This window comes from Oryzias latipes, chromosome 4 (assembly GCF_053564925.1).
Source record: "Oryzias latipes strain Hd-rR chromosome 4, Olatipes_Hd-rR_3.1".
NCBI classification, from domain to species: Eukaryota; Metazoa; Chordata; class Actinopteri; order Beloniformes; family Adrianichthyidae; genus Oryzias; species Oryzias latipes.
In genome coordinates this window covers 32,490,138-32,508,690 of record NC_136240.1, presented here as the reverse complement: position 1 = coordinate 32,508,690, position 18,553 = coordinate 32,490,138, and the positions used below count along the sequence as shown (strand labels likewise).

Here is an 18,553-nt window from a genome sequence, read left to right as displayed (position 1 = left end):
ACTGAATCGCACATGAAACGCTTCAGAAGGTAGAAAAATAATTTTACACATTTTATTATATTGAAACTAAAATTAACAGGGGAAAAAAGTCAAACAAATGTACACTTTGCTCAGATGTTTCTCTAACTGCAGATAAATAAATGAGCCCAGAATTTTACTAGCCCTTGTGCTCTCCTAGGCACTTTAACATTGGGAGTTGGGTCATCTAGACCCACTAGACGGTGCTCTGAACCTTTTTTCTTCAATGATTTGTGATCTTCACTGGCGTCCATGGATTACATGAAATCTTTCCACCTTTATCCACCTTTGTCATGGTAGGGAGAACACGTCAATGCAAGAGGGGGGTCATCTAAGATAGTAGAAACCGTTAAGAGACACATTAAGCTTATTCAGGAAATGTAGGAAAGTAAAAGAGAATAATTAAACAAGGATTAAAATGCGTTTTTTCTGACCATGCAGTTGAGGGGGAAAAAAAACGGCCTGAAAGATCCACTGAAAATGGTGTTTTTAACATCATAGTGTGGCATTTTTCTGATGGTGGAGGACGTGTACGACGAAAATTAAGTTCTAAATTGAATTTCTGAGTATACACCGGTGATGTTAGATTAGAGGTGTGAGGGGCTGTAAACTAGTGGGAGAGAGTGCAAACAGATGGCGGATGGGAAGTGGGAGCGGGATTACTCCCATGCCAACAGTCCCCCCACAACTCAGAGGGGAATTTCTGCTCTGCAGAAACTATGTCCTGGAAAATGTTTATTGATTTAGGTAAAACAAAACAACATCTTAATTATAATCAAAGGACCACTGGGAACATTTTTATAATAGAGCAAAATATGATTGGACTTATGAGATATCCAGACACACAATCTGTGAAGCCGCTGTGATTATGATAAACTTTCTCCATTTCAACACAGATTATGACTCAAAGATTTTAGATTGTGCAGTGAGTTCATTTATTCCTCTGCTCATTTAGTTTAGCTGTAGCAAAGAACTTATGTCTAACAGGTTAATTATTATTATTAGAAGCATAATTACGCTTAAATGCCTGAAAATGAAATAAACTATAGAGGAGAAAGAACAGAAGCAGCCATGTTTAAAGCAGTCACATTTATTCACCTGTTCATACGCTTGATTTATTATGGGATTTCCACCAGGTTTACTGAAAAATAAATACAAGACAACGTGTTCCACAACTCAGAAATGTACAAAGGTGTGAAATCAATGTAAACTTTGGAAAAAAACAAAAAACAAAAAATGATTTCTTTTTACATTAGAAACAATTCAACAACCTCTGCAGCATTTTCAGAGAAGTTCGTGTATTTACAGGTTTGTACAAAAAAAGAAGGAGCAAATGATAGCTGACGGTGTACCCCCCCCCAGTGATTGATGCATGCTGCAACAGACGAACATGTTAAAAAAAAAAACAAGAATCAGACTCAGAATCGGACCAGCTAACTAGCTCAGATTTCTTAAGAAAAGCAGGAAAAAAACCAGAATCTTAGCAACTTGTTGGCCATACCAATGATATGTTTTTGTCAATAAAGAAAATTTCCACTAAAATGTGAATTGATGTTTAACAAACACGCTTTCAGCTACAAATAAAGCGTACCTGAAATATTTGTCTCTTAACCTGGAGTGTATGGATAAATACAGACTCATCCAAAGGATTCTGACTGAAATGTCTTCGGTCTGTCCTATATTGTGCTTGCTTCTAATGATTGAAAACCAATGTAGTTGTTCAAAAATGGGATTTCGCTGTTCAAGTGATGAGATTTTAAGTCAACAGTTTCTCCTTTCACATGCAAGTTCCTCAGAAAAGGTTCAGGAAGCAGCCCTGCAATAAGCAGAGGAACAAACATCCGCCCAAACGTTGCTCTTCCACAGCCACTGTGTAAATGTTGACGCAACGCTCAAACCAAATCCACCATGAACCGTGAGTTCAGCTTTGTCTGCTTTTCAGAACATTTCAGTCGAGTCGTGTGTCCATGTGGTCCACTCCTAAAAGTCATCATGATGAGAATGAAACAGGCGAAACTGCACAAACACAACCGAACGGGACAGAAAAAGCCGGAATGACGCTACCCTGTTATCTGTTCCTATGGAGAGCCGTTAAGGACAAAGTTCTGTTGGCAGTGTTTCTCTAGCATCCTGCTGGGCCACATGACAAGAATACGGTCTTCAAAAAAGATGTGTGAAAAGACTGGAAAAAAAAACCCCACACACGTGTGATAACCAAACCCGCACATGTGGCTTATGGCTGTTCATAATTCACATCTCATTTGTCTACTTCTGTGTCTTAGCTACAGCGTCTAAGATAAGATCAAAAATGTGTTTCCTACAAAGAAAACAACATTTGTTTTTGTTTTTAAAAATTCTCCCCCCCAAAAGTCTTATTTAAATGACTGTTACACTTAAATTGACCTCATATTTCACAGAGATCTTCAAAAGTAACCTTAGATATTCTTGGAAAACCCAAGAATAATTTCCTTCTGGGCTTTTAAAGTTAATTTAACAAGTTTTCTTTGTTCATGATGGGTAACAGCGGCCAAAAAATGTAAAGTTAAAATAGGAATAAAACACAAATTTGACCGTGTTTGACCCCGTGGGTTTTCCAGAGATACGGTACATTTTAATCTGTTGACTAAATTAATCAGAAAATAGAATAAGAGAGAGCGTTTAGAATGATATAATTCATTCTGTCTCAGTGAAAGTATTGCATTGAATGTGATCTGATTAAAAATTAGACAAATATACTTTTGTACAGTTTAAGTGGGATTTTCTGTATAAAATATTTCATCATTAATACCAGAAATTCATTGCATAATGTTTTTGTTTTTCGCATACTCAAATGTTTGTGCTTGTTATAAAAAAAATAAATATCAAAACTTTGAAAGTGTTTGATGGGAAAAGCATGGAGAAGCGTTTGGCACTGAAAAATAAAACGCCCAAACTGTCATCAGATGTGACGACCTGGCTCAGTTTTTACAACCTGACTGTCAAGTTTGTCTCCTGCTGGTGAAGTAAGACCTCCTCCTGAGCACTTTCCACCCGCCTCTGTCAACAACTCACAAACACACCAAGTCAGCAAACCGGAAATGACCTAAGTTCCTTAAACACCTGACCTTCTGAGTTCCTTTTGTCTGCTTTGATCACCTGCTAAAGCCCCATGTCCACACCTGCCACCTCTCTGTCTCCACAGGTTGTCGTGTTTGTTAGGCAGTCCTTAGCTAAAATGCATCTCACGTACTTCCCCCATTTTGACGTTTTTGGGATCTATTGGGGAATTGTTTTGAAAAAGGGGGGACGCTGAAACACGCTGCCGGAAACGCCATCTTCCAAAACTATGAACGAGTCAGTGCTGGCGTCCGGGAAGGCAGGGATCACAGATTTGGTATGACTCTACGTGTTCGTCTTAGGTATTCACAGAATACATATATTTGATAAACTAAGAGAAGGTCCTGAAAGAAATCTTTTCTGTTTTGGGAAGAATCTACAGAAAAAAGGTGAGTGTGCTGTTGTAGGAAGGCAACTAGGAAAAGCCAAAAACTCTTTAAAAAACAAAAATATTCCTCTGTTTGGTTTTAAATAATCTTTTTTAGTTGTTGTTTCTCAGTCCTCCTGCCTGCAGCGCGGAAATCTTTCATCTTTCACTCGGGTCTGTTTGTCTATGTCTGCCGTGCTGCCAATTCTACGTGGACCCCTGGGGGCTCCCGTCGGAGTTCTCCGCCTCGCCCTCGGAGATGGCCTGCATGGGGGTGGAGTACATCCGGCTGCGCACGCTGTAGCGGCTGCTGCTGGCAGGCGGCGGGATCCTGGAGCGCCCCTGCCGGGAGGAGGCAGCCGTGAAGAAGGGTTTTGGGGAGAAGCTGTCAGCGTTGGCTTTGGGGTAGGGGCTGGAGACCTGATCCGGAGCAGGAGGCAGCAGCGGGGAGGCGGGCTCCTCTGCCTGCCTGGGGGACTCTGTGAGGAAATCTGCAGGGGCTTTAGGAGCCACGGGGCTCTTGAGGATCTCCGCAGCCGACATGCGGTAGCTGGAATCGCAGCGACTTCCCTTCCTCAGCAGCAGCAGTTTGAACTCCTCATTGGAGGTGCTGGACTTCTTGACGCTCCTGTAGATGGGACTAGACACTTTATGGAGACTTGGTGGGGTCACAGCAGAAAGGGGCGATGCCAGAGTGGGTGAGGAGCCGCTAGTGCTGCCGGGTGGCGTGTTCCCCGACGCGGCACAGAGACGGCCCCTCACACCCAGCTCGGAGGAGTCCTTCTTCCCCAACACCTTCCTCTTGGACCTGGGGAGGATGAAGCTCAGGTGAGGACCCCCGTAGGCGCCGGCACACACGGACGGCTGTCCCATCACCCACCTGTGAATCATGGCAAACAGGTCCTCCGTGGTGCGGGACTTGGTGGGCGACACAAACACGCTGTCCTCCTCAGGTCTGGACTCGTCATGTGGTGGAGACACCGAGCTGTCACTGATGGAGAACTCTGCAGACAAAACAACAAAAGCGTCTTTTTTCTGTAGAAAACCTTCAGCAAGCATCAAACGTAAGAGATTTAAACAGAATAAACAATTCATAGGACCCAAAAAACACTCATTTTTAGATCCTATTTTGAGCTTTTCCATCAATTTTCTGAAACATAAGGGGAAACCAAAACAAATGTCTAATGATCACTGAATGAGTCGTTTCTAAATCTTAAGGAATACATAATTACAATATATACTTCTGTGTATTTTTTATTAAAAATGTGCCGGTAATAAAATTTTTTTATCATAAACTCTCCTCATCAAAGGCTCAGTGCCTGTGTTTAGTTCAAGCACCAGGCTTAACGCCATTTTTACTTCCTTTTTCCGTCCCTCTAATAGAGGTAAGGACTCCCTCGCTCACTTTTCGTGGTCTCGTTGCGTTGCAGATTTATTTTGTGCTTTTATTGTTACAGGGCATTGTGCTTTGCATCCCGATTGGCTGTGGAGCATTGTCAATCGAGCTCCTCCATGCTGTGTCTCCTACGGTGGCTCTGAAGTTCAAATCCCACCAACAAAACCCTCAAGCGGCTGCAGTGCTTCACTCGGCGCATCAAGCAAAAAACTGTCGGCAAAGCGGGCCAAAGTTCTGCATAACCTCACAGCAATAACTTCTAGTACAGCGACCTGACGGATCAGAGTGATGTGTGCAACGCTCTGAAAAAAGGCCAATGTCATTACGATGAGCGGTGAAATATGTGTTTACTTCCGCGTGTGAGAAAACTGCAGCTGCATGTAAATAAAGCATCTTAGCCACATTAAAGCGCTCTCCTTCACCCTTTCTTTGTCGCCTCATCATCACACTTTAATGCTTTTGGAAAGAGTTTGTGTTTTTTTCCCCCCTCTTTATTTTCGAAGCACCATTCAGGCTCCTGAACCGTTTAAAAATACTAGAGAAGCTACATCAAGCAATGTTGAAAATTAACAGCACAGAAATCAAAACGAGGAGTGTGTGGAGTTACCTTTACTGAAAGAGTCCTCTCTCTCGGCTGTGGACTCCTCTCCTCCGTCCTGTGAGGCACTTTCGGCGGAAACTCCCGATGAACTGTTTTCTGCTTCGCTGTCCCGTGAAGCCTCCAGCTGACCGTCTGCAGCAGGCACTTTATCCAGACTGCTGCACCTCTTGGGGGAGCTGTGCAGAACCGGAGGAGATGGACACGGGTCTCCTGCGGGGGGCTCGGCGTGCTCCTGTGGAGGCTCCGAGTGGGAGTCTGCAGAGCTGATGGACGTGTCTGCAGACTCTGTGCACATCTCTCCTTCATCGCTCCAGGATGCCTCAAGGATTTCTGCATCCCTCCGGTCGAAGCTCGGTTCTGGCTGCAGCCCGACTGCGACGTTGCTCTCCAAAGGAACCTCTTTGTCCCATTTGACGCGAGTCTCGTTCCGCAACTCCTCATTTGAGGTAAATGTCGATTCACATGACGTCTTTGTGGGTAAATAAGGATGAAGCGGGTGGTTTAGTGAAGAACTTTTGAGCTCAAAAGATCTACTAGAGCAAAGTTTACTGGAGGAGTTCATGAACGCTCCCTCCTCGTTCTCCTTGCTGACGGTTCGGAGCTGCACTGAGTTCAGCACGGAGGGGGTAATGAGCAGGGGGTGGGCATTAATCTGCTCTGAGTTTGGAGGTTTTGCTGAACTGGAAGTGTCTTGTTTGTTTTCATGAAGGTTTTGCTCCATGCTCCTGCAGGCCAAGGCCTTGTTTTCACTGTGAAGGGCACTTACGTCGCGGTGGGAGGGGGGCGTCACTGGCAGCTCCAGATCCCTCTTGGAGCTGGCTCCTTCCCTGCCGGATTGGGCCTGAAGAGACAGAGACGACAGGGAGGACTTCCTCTCTGGGACTTTAGGTTTCCTCTTTCCTCCTGCGGGTGACAGCGGACCGGGAAAAAAGGTATTGGGAAAAGAGGAGGTGGGGGTTTCGGACTGGCTGGAGTAGCCGCTTGATGGACTGGCGAGGCCGGCCAGCTTCTCCGGAGAGGTCAGTTTGAACTCCCCCTCCACCGATGGAAGCGAGGGTGTGGTGGACCTGGAGCCAGACTGGGAGGCCTGGGACTCTGAGCCTTCCTGGGATTTCATACACTCGATGACGGTGGTGCCGGTCGCCGTGCTGGAGTTGGACAGGGACCGGTACGGATCGCTGGATTTGAAATCATTCAGGAGCCACAGATCGACCTCATCTGACTGAGCCATCCCACAATCTCTGAATAAACGCGCATCAGTGGAGCCATAGAGGCTGCAACCGGTTAGATGTGAGCCCCCTGCCCCCCAGGCCTCAAGCGGCTCTTTGATTTGTGAAGAGCTTTCGTAGGAGCCAGACAGCAGGAGCTGCAGCTTCCGCTCCTTTGAGCTCAGAGGGAGTTTCTGGAGGATCTTTGGTTCCGACGGGTCAGGGATGCTTCCCTCACTGCATATTTTTCTTAAGGAGGAGCTCCTCTTTGGCGGAGACGGCTTCACCTTTGGTTTCCGTAGAGACAGGCAGCGCCTCCCGAGGGTCAGGTGGGGGCTGGAGTCAGACAGGGCGCAGTCTGAACCGGAGGGTGCATAGCTGTAGGTGAAGCTCCTGCTGCCCTTCAGGCCGCAGTCAAAGTGCATGGAGGTGTAGTAGCCCTCCGTGTCCACGGAGTAGTGTGAGACCGTGTCGGCTTTCTCGGAGGGGGGTTTGTCGGAGAGGTTACTCTCACAGGTGGCCATGCTGGTGAAGCTGGGGCAGCCCAGGCTGCTGTCGGCTTCCCTGCTCAGCTCGGGGTTGAATCCCTGGGGATGGGGCAGCTCAGCGTGGGGGTAGCCCCACTCCCCTTCGATGGGAGTGCCAACTCCCACTTCCTCTAAAATGTCCATGGCTGTGGAGGAGAAGGAACCCGCCCGCTGGGTCCTGAGGCCCTGGTAGTGGTCCAGCATGAAGCCGGCGCCATCCTCTGTGGCGTGAGGGGCGGCGTTCAGAGACAGCTCAGAGTCACAGTGGGAGGAGCTCGTTAGGGGCGGAGAGGCTGCGGGGGGGATCGTTTCGGATGTCTGGGAGGGGCAGGTGGAGCTGCTCCCGCTCCAGTTTCCACTGGAGGACTGGTGGTCCTCTTTTTGGTCCATCTGCCCCCCCAGCCCCCCTGCGGCGGAGACGGAGTGTACCGGGCTGCTGAAGGTGTCCGAACTGGACGAGATCTCACAGCTGCTCCGGGGCAGCTGGCTTTGGGTTCGCTCCATCCAGCAGCGCTCCGGACTGCCCGACAGCTGCTTGTACGTCCGGCGCTCCGGTCCGGCCTGGTCGTCCGTGCTCTCCTCTTCCTCCTTCAGAATCCTCTCCCGGTGTCCCGCCATGAAGCTCTCGGTGTTGAACAGGGAGAGCTCCTCTTCGTTGTCGCTGTTGTTCTGCTCGTCGTCCGTCAGCCGGCTGGAGTCTCTGGGCAGACTCCGAGAACGCAGCTGAGCTCCAGAGGCAGGGAACATGCCGTCTCCGCCGTCGGCCAGGGAGCAGATGTTTCCTGCAGAGTGGGAGAGCGATAGGGAGATTCCGGGACCCCTCTGGTTCCTGATCTTCCTCCGAGATGGCGCTCCTGAGATCAGGAAGTCTTCTGTCTGGCAGCCCGAGTCTCTGGTGCTTAGATGGGTGCTAAACTCCTCGCGGGAGGGAGTGAGGCCCAGACTGGCGTGAACGATCACCGTCCGCTCTCTGGAACCAGGAGATTCGTCAGAATCTGTAAGAGAACGCCATTTTAGACCAACAGCAGAGACAGAGAGAACGCGTGACAGCTCTTTGACTTTGAATGCAAACACCTACATATTCAAGAATTCTGGTTTTGCTGAACTTTTGTTCTGTCAACAGAATCCTGGTTCTGTTGACAGAATTCCAGTTTGAATTTCAGAACTCTGGGGTTTTTTGCTCTGGAGAATTTCTGGGTCTATTTTCAGAATGTTTTGAGTTTTTCCCCAGATATACATTTTTATTTACTTTGATTTTGTTTACACAATTTTTGGTTCTGTTAACATAAATCTAAATTTTGTTTACAGAATTCTGGCTTCGTTTTCAGAGCATCAGATTTATCTACAGAACTCTGATTTTGTTTTTTTTAGAACGTTTTGTTTATATAACTTTTGCACTGTAAAAAAGAGCTTTGGTTTTCTTTCCTTATTTGCAAAATTCCTGTTTTGTTGACAGATTTGCATCAAAGTTTTCTTCTCCATTACTTTCAAACTCATCTTACTGTTAGAATATTCAATTTATTTGGATTTTTTTTTAATAGCATTTCATCCTTTTTCTGAACATTTTCTGTAAATCGAGACACATCAATCTAAATAAATGTCTGGTTCTGACAGAACTTTTTCCTGAGATTTCTCACTGCAGTTTTAAGGTTTACGAGATTCTTAAAAAAAGTTCAGCAGGATGAAAATGAGGCGGAGCCGAGACGTGATGGAGATGATAGAACAGAATAAAATGTATATTATTGAAATTATTAGAAACTGTCAGAAACTGAAATTTGAATTGAGAAAGAAGAAAACTCAAAGCATCTGAAAGAAATTGGGAACTGATTGGAAGTAAAAGAAAGAAACATACGAAACAAGTGAATGAAATAATTGACAGAACTTCAGTAAAGACATTGATTCTCACATTTCTTTACTTGAATTCTTGAATGTTTTTCTTCCTTCTTTCTTTCTTTTTGGTTGTACAGAATTTAGACTTTTCTGTTCAAACTCAGAGCATATTTGCACATTTTTTAAAATCAAGCTTAATTTATTCAGCCTCGGTCTTTCGTCTGTTTTCTATGTCACATCATGATAGTGAGCAGGTGAGTCGCTCCCATGAAAGCAGGACTCTGTACCAAACATGTTTCTGAAAACTCCCAGCATTACCTCTGCATCAGCAGTCATTCAAAGGGAGGTTGAGGCACGCAGACGTTGTGACAGACACATAGAAAGGGTTCAAACGGCGTACCTGGATCCAGCTGCAGCTGTCTGGGAACGCCGGCCACCGTCCTGCGTCTCCTCAGCTTCCGTCTCCTCTGAAGCACGGACTGCGAGTGGACCAGCGAGCAGCGCACACTGGCATCTCTGTCAAAGCCAACCCCTGCCACAGAGACGGACATGTGAGGAATCTTTGTGCGGTTCTTTCTGTAACTCTGTCACGTAAAAACATCAAAGACCAATCGAAAGCTGGAGAGGTGGTCAGAGCTCTGAAGGAGAGGCGGCACGAAGACGACGCTGAGGATGAGGAGAAACGTCTGCGTTAAGTGATGAAGCAGACACAAAGCAGGAACTGAAAACCGTTGGCTACTAGGAATGACTTTTTCTGAGAAATGAATGCTGCTGTGAAGTTCCTGCTTTGGTCTTCTGCTGCTCCCCCAGCCCATCATGACCATCATGTGACAGCAAGCCGGGGCTTCCAGCTCCACAGCATTCGAAGGGCTTTTCCTACAATGTGCACTCCTCATCCTCAGCTGGCTCCGTCTGCGTCCCTCTCTCCTCACGAGTCGGCCACATCAACAGTAAATAACTTCAAGCGGATCCATTCAGGGTCGTGAGCGCAGCTGATTGGTATTCCTGCGGCGTCCTTCGGCCTCTTCCCAGCCGCGGGAGCTCAGCTCCCCAGCGTGAAACACAAAGTTGACTGGAGCTGCACTTTGAAGCAGCATCACTCTTTCTTTAACAAACCACACTCACTTCTCACTTTTAAACTTTTAACCACAGATTCTCAGTTTTACATGATAATGATCTGACTTTGGAAATAAATCTAAATTATTTCAAAACAAATGAACTCGGAAACAGGTCTAAGTGGCTTTAAGTTGTTCCTGAAAGGAGCATTTCCACCTTCACTTTGAAAGTCTGATCACCTTCTGATCGATTTAAAAAGTGTTCCTTTAATAATTATTATGCCGTTTTTAGCAAGAATCCAAAAAGCTGTTTCTAGGACACTTTCTGCTGAGCGGCAGGAGTTGTGGGCAGGACTGTTGGTCCAGAGCAACCCCGCCCCCCCTTCCCCTCCCTGTCGCTGAGAGCTCGGAGCAGGGAGCTTTTGGCCCGCCCGCCGTATTTTCTACCTCATAAATAACCTCTTTCTCTTTTTCAAACTGAAAACGTGTTTAATTATTAAATTGTCCTCAGATAAAAAAAAGAGATTCTACATTATTTTTTTAATCAAATCCTAATTTTTTATAGGATAACACATTTTAAAAATCTTCTGGAAAATTATCCGATCATTTTTCAGTCTTTTTGCATAGAAAATCTTTTGAGTGGAAATGATTCCATGTTTACTCAACACCACAAAAAATAGATAAAATCAAGGCTTTGGACTTGTTAATATGCTGCAGAAATCCTGCAAAATCTTTTTTGTTGTGCTTATATTTTGACTTTAGTTCTTGAAAACAGTCACAGCAGAAGTTAGGGCAGAATCTTTCCAACGTGTCTCAATTTTAGCTAAAAAAAACTTGAAACATCTACAGTAAAGAGAATCAGAGGGAAAGCATGACATTTACCAGTCACATTAATAGGGATGATGCATGAGGTGATGACTTGGGAACTGCTTTTCATTCTCTCCTCTGGGGTGGGCAGCGGCAGAGCTCTAGACCAGTTAGTCTGCTTGTCCAGAGTGGAGGGGGTGTTAGGGATGGGAAACTTAGACCGGTGACCTAGAGCCACCCCGTCGGTGTCGGGGTCAGAGCGTGCAGCCTGCAACAGATGGATATTTGCATGGTTAGAAGGTTAACGTGAGGCGAACGTGAACAGAAAGAGAGTGGAAAGGGACAGCAAAAACTCTGCTTCATGGAGGAATTGAGTGAAGTCAGGGATTAAACTGGGATTGTCAGAGTTTGAGAAGAAACGGATTAAATACACAGAGAGATTACTGTCTTTTTTATAATCTGCTGCAGAAAAAAGAAGCAGACCAAAAGATGAATGCTCGCAGTTGCTGAGTTTGATGTTGAGTGAAATGAAAAGCATGCTTCAGAAAGAATCAAGTCATGCAAAAGAGAACACAAAGACAGAAATGAGTTTCGAAGACATCAACATCCAAACCAGCAGAAACTTTGGAGCTTTAATCTGGGCTGGACTGTCAGCCTAACAATAATTCAGTTTTGGAAGAAAAAACAACCAGAAAACGGCGAGAGATGGACCTCCAGCCCGCCTTCTCTCTGAAATCCCAGCTTACCCTACGATTCCCTTCGCAATGACAACTCCATGGAAATGTCTTCATGAAGGAATTTCACGCAGCGTTCCTCAGAGCTTCACAGCCCCCCCTGCACCCAAAGCCCCCCCACACCACAATCTACTAAAGCTGCATCTTCTTCTGGCAAAACCTCATACCTTACCTCATCTTTCCGCATGAAAGCTGGCAGTGATACTTAAGATGAACTGGTGTCCCCCCTTCCACAACACGCCGAACCCTGTCCCACCCACCCTCCCTGAAAAGGCAGCCCTCCAGCTTTTGTGCTCTCTGTTCCCGGCAGACCAATGAGACCCCGACAAAACCCCATCCACAAAAGAAACCTGTTTCCTTGGAAACTTCTCCCAACTAGTTGAAAAAAAAATCAAAGAGGGAGCACTTAGGCTGATTTGTTTTGAGGACAGGGGAGCGGTTTTAGGAGTGTCTGGTGTGTGTGTGTGTGTGTGTGTGTGTGGGGGGGGGGGGTGAACCAGAAGAAGCTGAAAGTGAGACCAGACGAAGAAGAATGGAAAGCAGAAGAAAGGAGTCATGTTTGTTCCTGTCCACTCCCAAGAATGACATGCTAGTCTGCAGAAGAAGAAGCTGAAAGGGGGAACAGGAGGCTGTGCAGTCAGTCAACCGCAGCACGGAGGGATCATGGGTAGTTGCAGGCGTGAGCTCCCAGAGGTCCACCCTGTCATTAGAGAAACCTCCCTGGCAGCTGAGACCGTGGCTTTCTCACAAACATTCCTCGCATGTCTGCAGCGGCGTGGAGGAAGCCGGCGTGGCCGGCGTGGACGGAGCGTCCTGCAGCGACCCGGCTCCTCCAGCAGGGCGAAACTCACAGCCATGCATTTGAAACAGCCTCATTATGCAGATCAGAAAGCAAACAGGACAGGTGAGGCGGGGAGGGAGGGAGGGGAGGACCGGTACCTTTCTGCTCCAGGGGGAGAGGCGGCAACATTCGGTGGGGGAGGAGGAGCGTGTGGGTTGGAGCTGGGTTGCGACAAAACGACAAGGGAACAAATGAACACACACACAGAATCACACATGAAAACAACAACGTAGGAACAACTCTGGGCCAAAAAACCCCCCACAAATTTAAACGCGTCCTGGTGAAAGATGATTTCATGGTGGTGTGATGGGAAATCCTCCATTTCCTGCACATGAACACAGACACATTTTCCTCTGTACCTGCGTTATTTGTGTCGCTGCATCTGCAAAAAGTCTCTGCGGATGCAGGGTGAGAGGAGACACAAGCATCACTTCAGAGGTCAGACATTACTCAGAGCATCATTCCCCTCTAAAAGAAGTCTTCCAAAGGTGCTCTGTAACTCAAAGTTAGGATAAGGCTGGCTTCATTTCTCACGTAGTTACATTGCTTTATGAGAATTAGCCCTAAATAACACTACGGGTTTAGCTTTAAAACAAAGAAATGACTTAGCTTATAAAAATAAAAAAAGATCTTACAGGCAAAGTAAGTAGTCCAAAAAGTGTGTTACAGTGAATTAAGGATGCAACAGCTGCGTTTTCATTACACATATGCAAAAAACCTTATTGAAATTCTAGAAATGTAAAAAAAAAAACACAATTTTACAATTACTCTGTTTCCATTAAATCATAAAACACCAACCAACTCACGCGAGTAGTCATTCAAAAACACGGAGACGGATGTGAACAACACTTTGATTGACAGCAGATACATTTAAATTTCTGCCGCGGCTCTAGAGCTCATCATCATCCGTCAAAGGAGCCGTCGGCATCTTCTTCAGGCCGTGGAGCGGCGAGCTCCAAACACGTGGGAGGAGCTAAAGATGAAGCATTTCGGGAAATCGATGTTGGTGATTTTACAGAGGAGCCGTGGATCCAACAATTCTGAATGACACGCTCAACTTTTGTGTGATGCTGTCCGACCTCTCGTGGCGCCCGCTGGGCAGCGCCCAGCAACCAATTCCTATCTAGAGGCGGAATGCCATGAACTGGCTAGCTATGGTCACGTGCCCCATTTAATTCCAAAAAGTGTTTCCATTGCAGTTTTGCAAAATATGTCAATTTCCCCCAAAAACCACCTCCTTCAAGCGGAAATACTTTTTTCGATAAATGCGTTTTTGTTTTTGTTTTTAGAAATTGTTGGGTTTCCATTAGGCAAATTTTTTATCGCAAATCGAATTTAAACAATTTCAGTCAGTGGAAATACATCTTAGAGAAATGATCAACCAGAGAAAGAAGGAATAAACTTATAAAATGTAAAAAAAACATTTAATTTGAGATGAATTCTGGTAATTCGTTTAATCTTAAATGTCATCATAAAAAAGTACATTTTTTGTAAAATAAAAAGAATGTGTGAACACTGAAACTGTCCCAGAAGAGGCTGAAGTTTGTATTAACAGTTGAAATACTATTTTCAAGTGACTCACTCAGTTAACTAAAGTAATCACAGCCAAAGAGTCCAATAAAGATGATTTATGCAAAACACCAGAAGCTAAACTGGTAGAAACTCAAATAACCAAAAGTCTTAATTTGTTGGGAAGAGTTTAACACCACAAAAACTGCTAATATGAGGTGTCCTCAAATCTAACCAGGCTAAATAAACACATTTTTATCATGGATGCCCAGAAATGAACCAAATGACAACAAATTTAAAGGCTAAAAATAATGCACTGACTAAAAAGGCAAAAAATAAATTACAAATATAATACCAAATATTGTTCAGAAAATTACTTTTACCATTTAGTGTAAAAAAAAGCAATAAAAAGTAAAAAAAAGAGCTGATGTGATCCTAATACACTTCAGTTTTTGACCCTAAGAAAAGATTTAGTTTTTTTTTAGTCCAGCAGAGTAATAACAGAAATATAACAGAAAGGCTGAAACAGAAAAAAGCTGATTTTACAACCTACTTTTGTTTTTTCATCACAAAGTAACACAAACAGGAAATCAGACAAACATTTCTGTGACTAAATATTGAGCAGAACTTGATGTTTTTGGTCAGTTTAGCGACATGAGCAACTTTTTGACAAACCCAAAGGGGTGAAATGGGATTCGACTCACCGTCCGGACAGTGCTGGGGGAGGGGTGCAGTGGCATGGGGGGCAAGGCCGAGATGGTCACTCGCCTCTCCCCGCTGCCTGACGCTCTGTGGCGATCTGGGGCAAAAAAAGTGAATTTATAGAGACATTTAGGAAAAATGAGGACAAAACCCACAAAAGAGCATTAAGAAACCCAGAAAATGTATAGAAAAATAAATAAATAAACAATCAAAAACATCCAGATGATTCTAATGCTCTAATGCTGGTAGGGTGTGTTGGCATCATTCGTCCACTAGAGGGCGGAAAATCACCAGAATTTCCTTATGTGTTGGTTTGCTGCAACAACAGGAGGGGGGCTCACCTCGGTTTAGGGCCCACAGGCTTAGGCTGGCTTGCCTGTGGAGGTCTTCTATGCATGCTGGTCGCGTGGAGGAGTTGAGAAGGTTCCTCTGCTGGAGCCAGGAAGACCGGAAGTGTTCCGTCAGCTTACTCTCCACGTCCAGATTAGACACCGCTGTCAGAGAAATGAAGAGAGGACTTCAGCATCCATCCTCCGATGGAGAGCATGGTATGAGGGCTTTCATGCAAACGCAATGAGCTGCAGATGTGATGGACGTGGAGACCCCAGCCTCTGGGTGTTCGGTTTACTCAAGAGCCTCTGAATTGAATAGAAAGTGAGATTGTGAACTGGAGATAAATGAACACCTGTATTAAACTGACAACCGACCAATGCTATCCGCTAAAGCTCTGGTTTCAGCTGCAGCCAAACAATAGACTTAATGCAACCTGAGAGGGTCATTCTGACCAGTCTAATCCCACTCCCCCCATCAAGACTCCTGGAGTTACAGATTTCAAATGACACCTGAGGTTGGCAGGTGAGGGATTAAATGTGTCTGCATCCCCTGTGTCACTCGTCTTTAGCAGAGTGGGCACCTCTTTGACCAAACTGTCTGTCTGGCCTCCATGCCTGTCAGGCTGCAGCTTCAGCTGCTCCAAGTTTCCATTGCAGTGCAGCCAGGAGCTAACTTTAGTCTCATTCAGTCAAGACAGGCATGACTCCGACTGCAGCCGGAGCTGAGTCTGCAGATGCAACGGCGGAAGGACAGCAACCTTGCTGAACGGATTTACCCCAAAGACAACCTGAGTTTACCCTTAATGAGCCATAAGCCCAGAAAAGTGACCCCGCCAGCTCACAAAACCTCTGACCTGCATCTGTAGCTTAGCAGTGGATGAGATGAGTCTGAGAGTAGTAGCGATGTGGACTTCCAACAAGCTTCCAACAAGCTCACTCCTCGTTGGTCAGAGGGGTTTCCATGGAAACGACGACCCAAACTGATTCCAACAAACAACTGCTCACTAATGATTTCTGGATCCAATATGGTGGGGTCAAAATTGCGAAACAAAGGCAACTAAATTGACTTCATTTCATTGGAGCTGGAAGAAAGCCTTTTTTTTTTTATGGGTGCCGTCACGCTGACAAAACTCAGGGCAGATGCTGCAAAGTTTGTTGAGTGGATGTTTCCACGTCAGCTGTTTGACTAGCGCCGTGCAGAATCATCCATCAGCCATATAAGTGACCCGGTTTTTAAAGATCTGAGCACACTAATCGAACGCACAGGAAGCCACTTTTGTGGAAAAGTGACAACAGAAGTGAAAGTATCTATCTACCAATAGCATTTTTTTTTTATTTTTTTGCAGAAAGGTGTTTGATCACATGGAAAAAGCAAATCTGAACAGACATTTTAGGGAGAAACTCGACTTTTGTCCCCACAAATGAACAAAAGCATCAGAATTGACTCACAACAGACTTCCCTGCGGTCACACTAAGCCTGCAGTCTAACTCATTTCAGCCCTTTGGTTGACTTATGCCTCCAACCGCTTATTTTATTGTCAATATATCACCATTTCCTGTGAAATAGTGGCTTTCGACGTGGTGCAATCCATATGATTCTTATTACAGTGAGGCTGATGAAGACTTTCAGGAACTCCCTGTTTCCTGAGGAGATCCATCTGCACGCCTTTTATTTAGGATCCTCCTTCTGTCAGATGTCGTGTGTGTTGTGTGTGTGTGTGTGTGTGGAGTGACACGCTCCCAAATAACCAACCACCATATTTCAACAGTGACTAACATGTTTTTTTCTCCTCAGGAGCCCCTCAGCCGCTCTGTTTGTCCTCGCCTCCCCTCTCCAGCTCCCTGCTGAGACGTGAACTCTCGACCTGCTCGTGACACCCCCAGAGTTGTCTTCGGCACACTAAAATCCATTAAAAACAACAGCAGGAGGTGGGGGGGGGGGGCTCTGTGACAGCACTTTCATTCAACTTTCTCTGTTTTTCTGCTCAGAGAAACACTTCTTCTCTTTGCTGGAATCTCTGACTTTTACGGGAGGGGGTGAAGCAGAAGATCACTTATCAGCAGCAGCCCCCTCTTTAGGAATTACAGGAATATCCCCCCGTCATCAGCCCTGCAGGCCAGTAGAAGCCATGGGGGGGTGGGGGGTGAGTTTCCTCACACTGCCTTGTAATTTAGCTGATGGTGTCCCAGACAGGAGTCCAGTCCAAACCCCGCTGCAGCTGCAATTACACAGGAGTCTAGGAAAATGTCTTTAAGCCGCTCGATGGCGTGTTACCTTCAGACCGGAGGTGAAGGCAGCATTGGAGGGGGTTGATCACAGCTCACCTAACATCACCTAAGGGCAGTCGGTGCAGGTGGAGAAGCCTAAAATGCCACTGAAGCAGCATTCTCTCATCATCCGCCCTCCCCAGCTTAACAAACGCCTCCTCGGCTTCCTCCCAGCCCCTTCAGCGGGAACATCTGCTCACATCCTCCCTTAAGTCCCCCCCTCAACACCCAGTTTACAGATGGTCCAGGCAGAACCGGACTCAGACTACCACTAATCTGTGCGCGGAGAGCTGCAGGACAGGAAGAGCGCTAATCCCAACTGCTGCCACAACAATGGAGGATGAGGGAGGATGCACATTTCTGCCAAAAACAGCTGACAGTAAATTCAAACGTCGATAAAAGCATCTAGAAAATGCTGGAGAACAATCACACTTCGGAATATTTACAACTCATTTCCACAGTGAGCAACTCAGAGGCAGAAATCCAGATTTTTTCTTCACCAGGGGGAAAGAACTCAAAGAAGCAAAACAGAAACAAACCATAACCGATGGCACTGATGGAAATGTTGCCGTCAAAGAGGAAACGGCGTCCGGAGAAGAAGAAAAAAAAGAGCCGCGGCGCTCTGCCGAGCACCGGCTGCTGGAGACCCTGACGTCTGACTAGAGAAGCACAAAGACAGGAGTCCAGTAAACACACAATAACTCCCGATTGGTAATCCGCTCTGAGCCTTCATCCGCCCAGCTGATGGAGGCTGCCGCTCCAGATGATGATGATGACGATGATGATGGAGTGTGAGATTATTTACGTTCAGCAAGAACTCTGAGGAGTCGCAACTGATGATGCGGCTAGAGGAAGGATACAGCACAATCAACCCGCTGTCTGATTTAACCAAAGAAACATGAACTCTGCCTCACGGATCCTCATTTTTCTCCTGTACTGCTTCATTGTTATCTACTAATCCCATATAATATAACTATCTTGTTTTCTGGACTAATTGAACAAGAACCTTTTTCTTTCTTCTTTATATTGAATGTAAAGAAATGTATCCAGGGGAGTTTAGCTGGGGCAGCTGTTGCTCTTATATTATTCTAAATTTTCTTTTATTTATTTTTTTTGGGGGGGGGGGCACAATAGGAACTCAAATCTTGATCAAACCTTACAGGAGAATTCCCCAAACATCACAGAGATCAAATCAAATTGTGATGCAGAAAAAACAGCGTCACTTTGCATGAATAATAAGGTCTGTGTTGGTCCAATAGAGA

General features: G+C 45.7%; 1 protein-coding gene across 5 annotated transcripts in view; it reads right to left on the bottom strand.

Annotated features, from left to right (window-relative positions):
• Positions 1-1,092: 1,092 nt before the first annotated feature.
• Positions 1,093-18,553, bottom strand: part of nhsa (Nance-Horan syndrome a (congenital cataracts and dental anomalies)) — a 57,852-nt gene continuing 40,391 nt past the window's right edge. Inside the window, exons 2-9 of one of the 5 annotated variants that reach the window (XM_004068399.5) lie at positions 15,033-15,185; positions 14,694-14,788; positions 12,579-12,641; positions 10,981-11,173; positions 9,444-9,575; positions 5,485-8,208; positions 4,362-4,485; positions 1,093-4,289 (exon numbers count right to left, since the gene is read on the bottom strand). In XM_004068399.5, coding sequence (XP_004068447.1) covers positions 3,689-4,289; positions 4,362-4,485; positions 5,485-8,208; positions 9,444-9,575; positions 10,981-11,173; positions 12,579-12,641; positions 14,694-14,788; positions 15,033-15,185 — 4,085 coding nt within the window. In that variant the 3' untranslated portion in view covers positions 1,093-3,688. The other 4 variants (XM_020702668.3, XM_078946677.1, XM_078946678.1 and 1 more) reach the window with 4 other exon arrangements.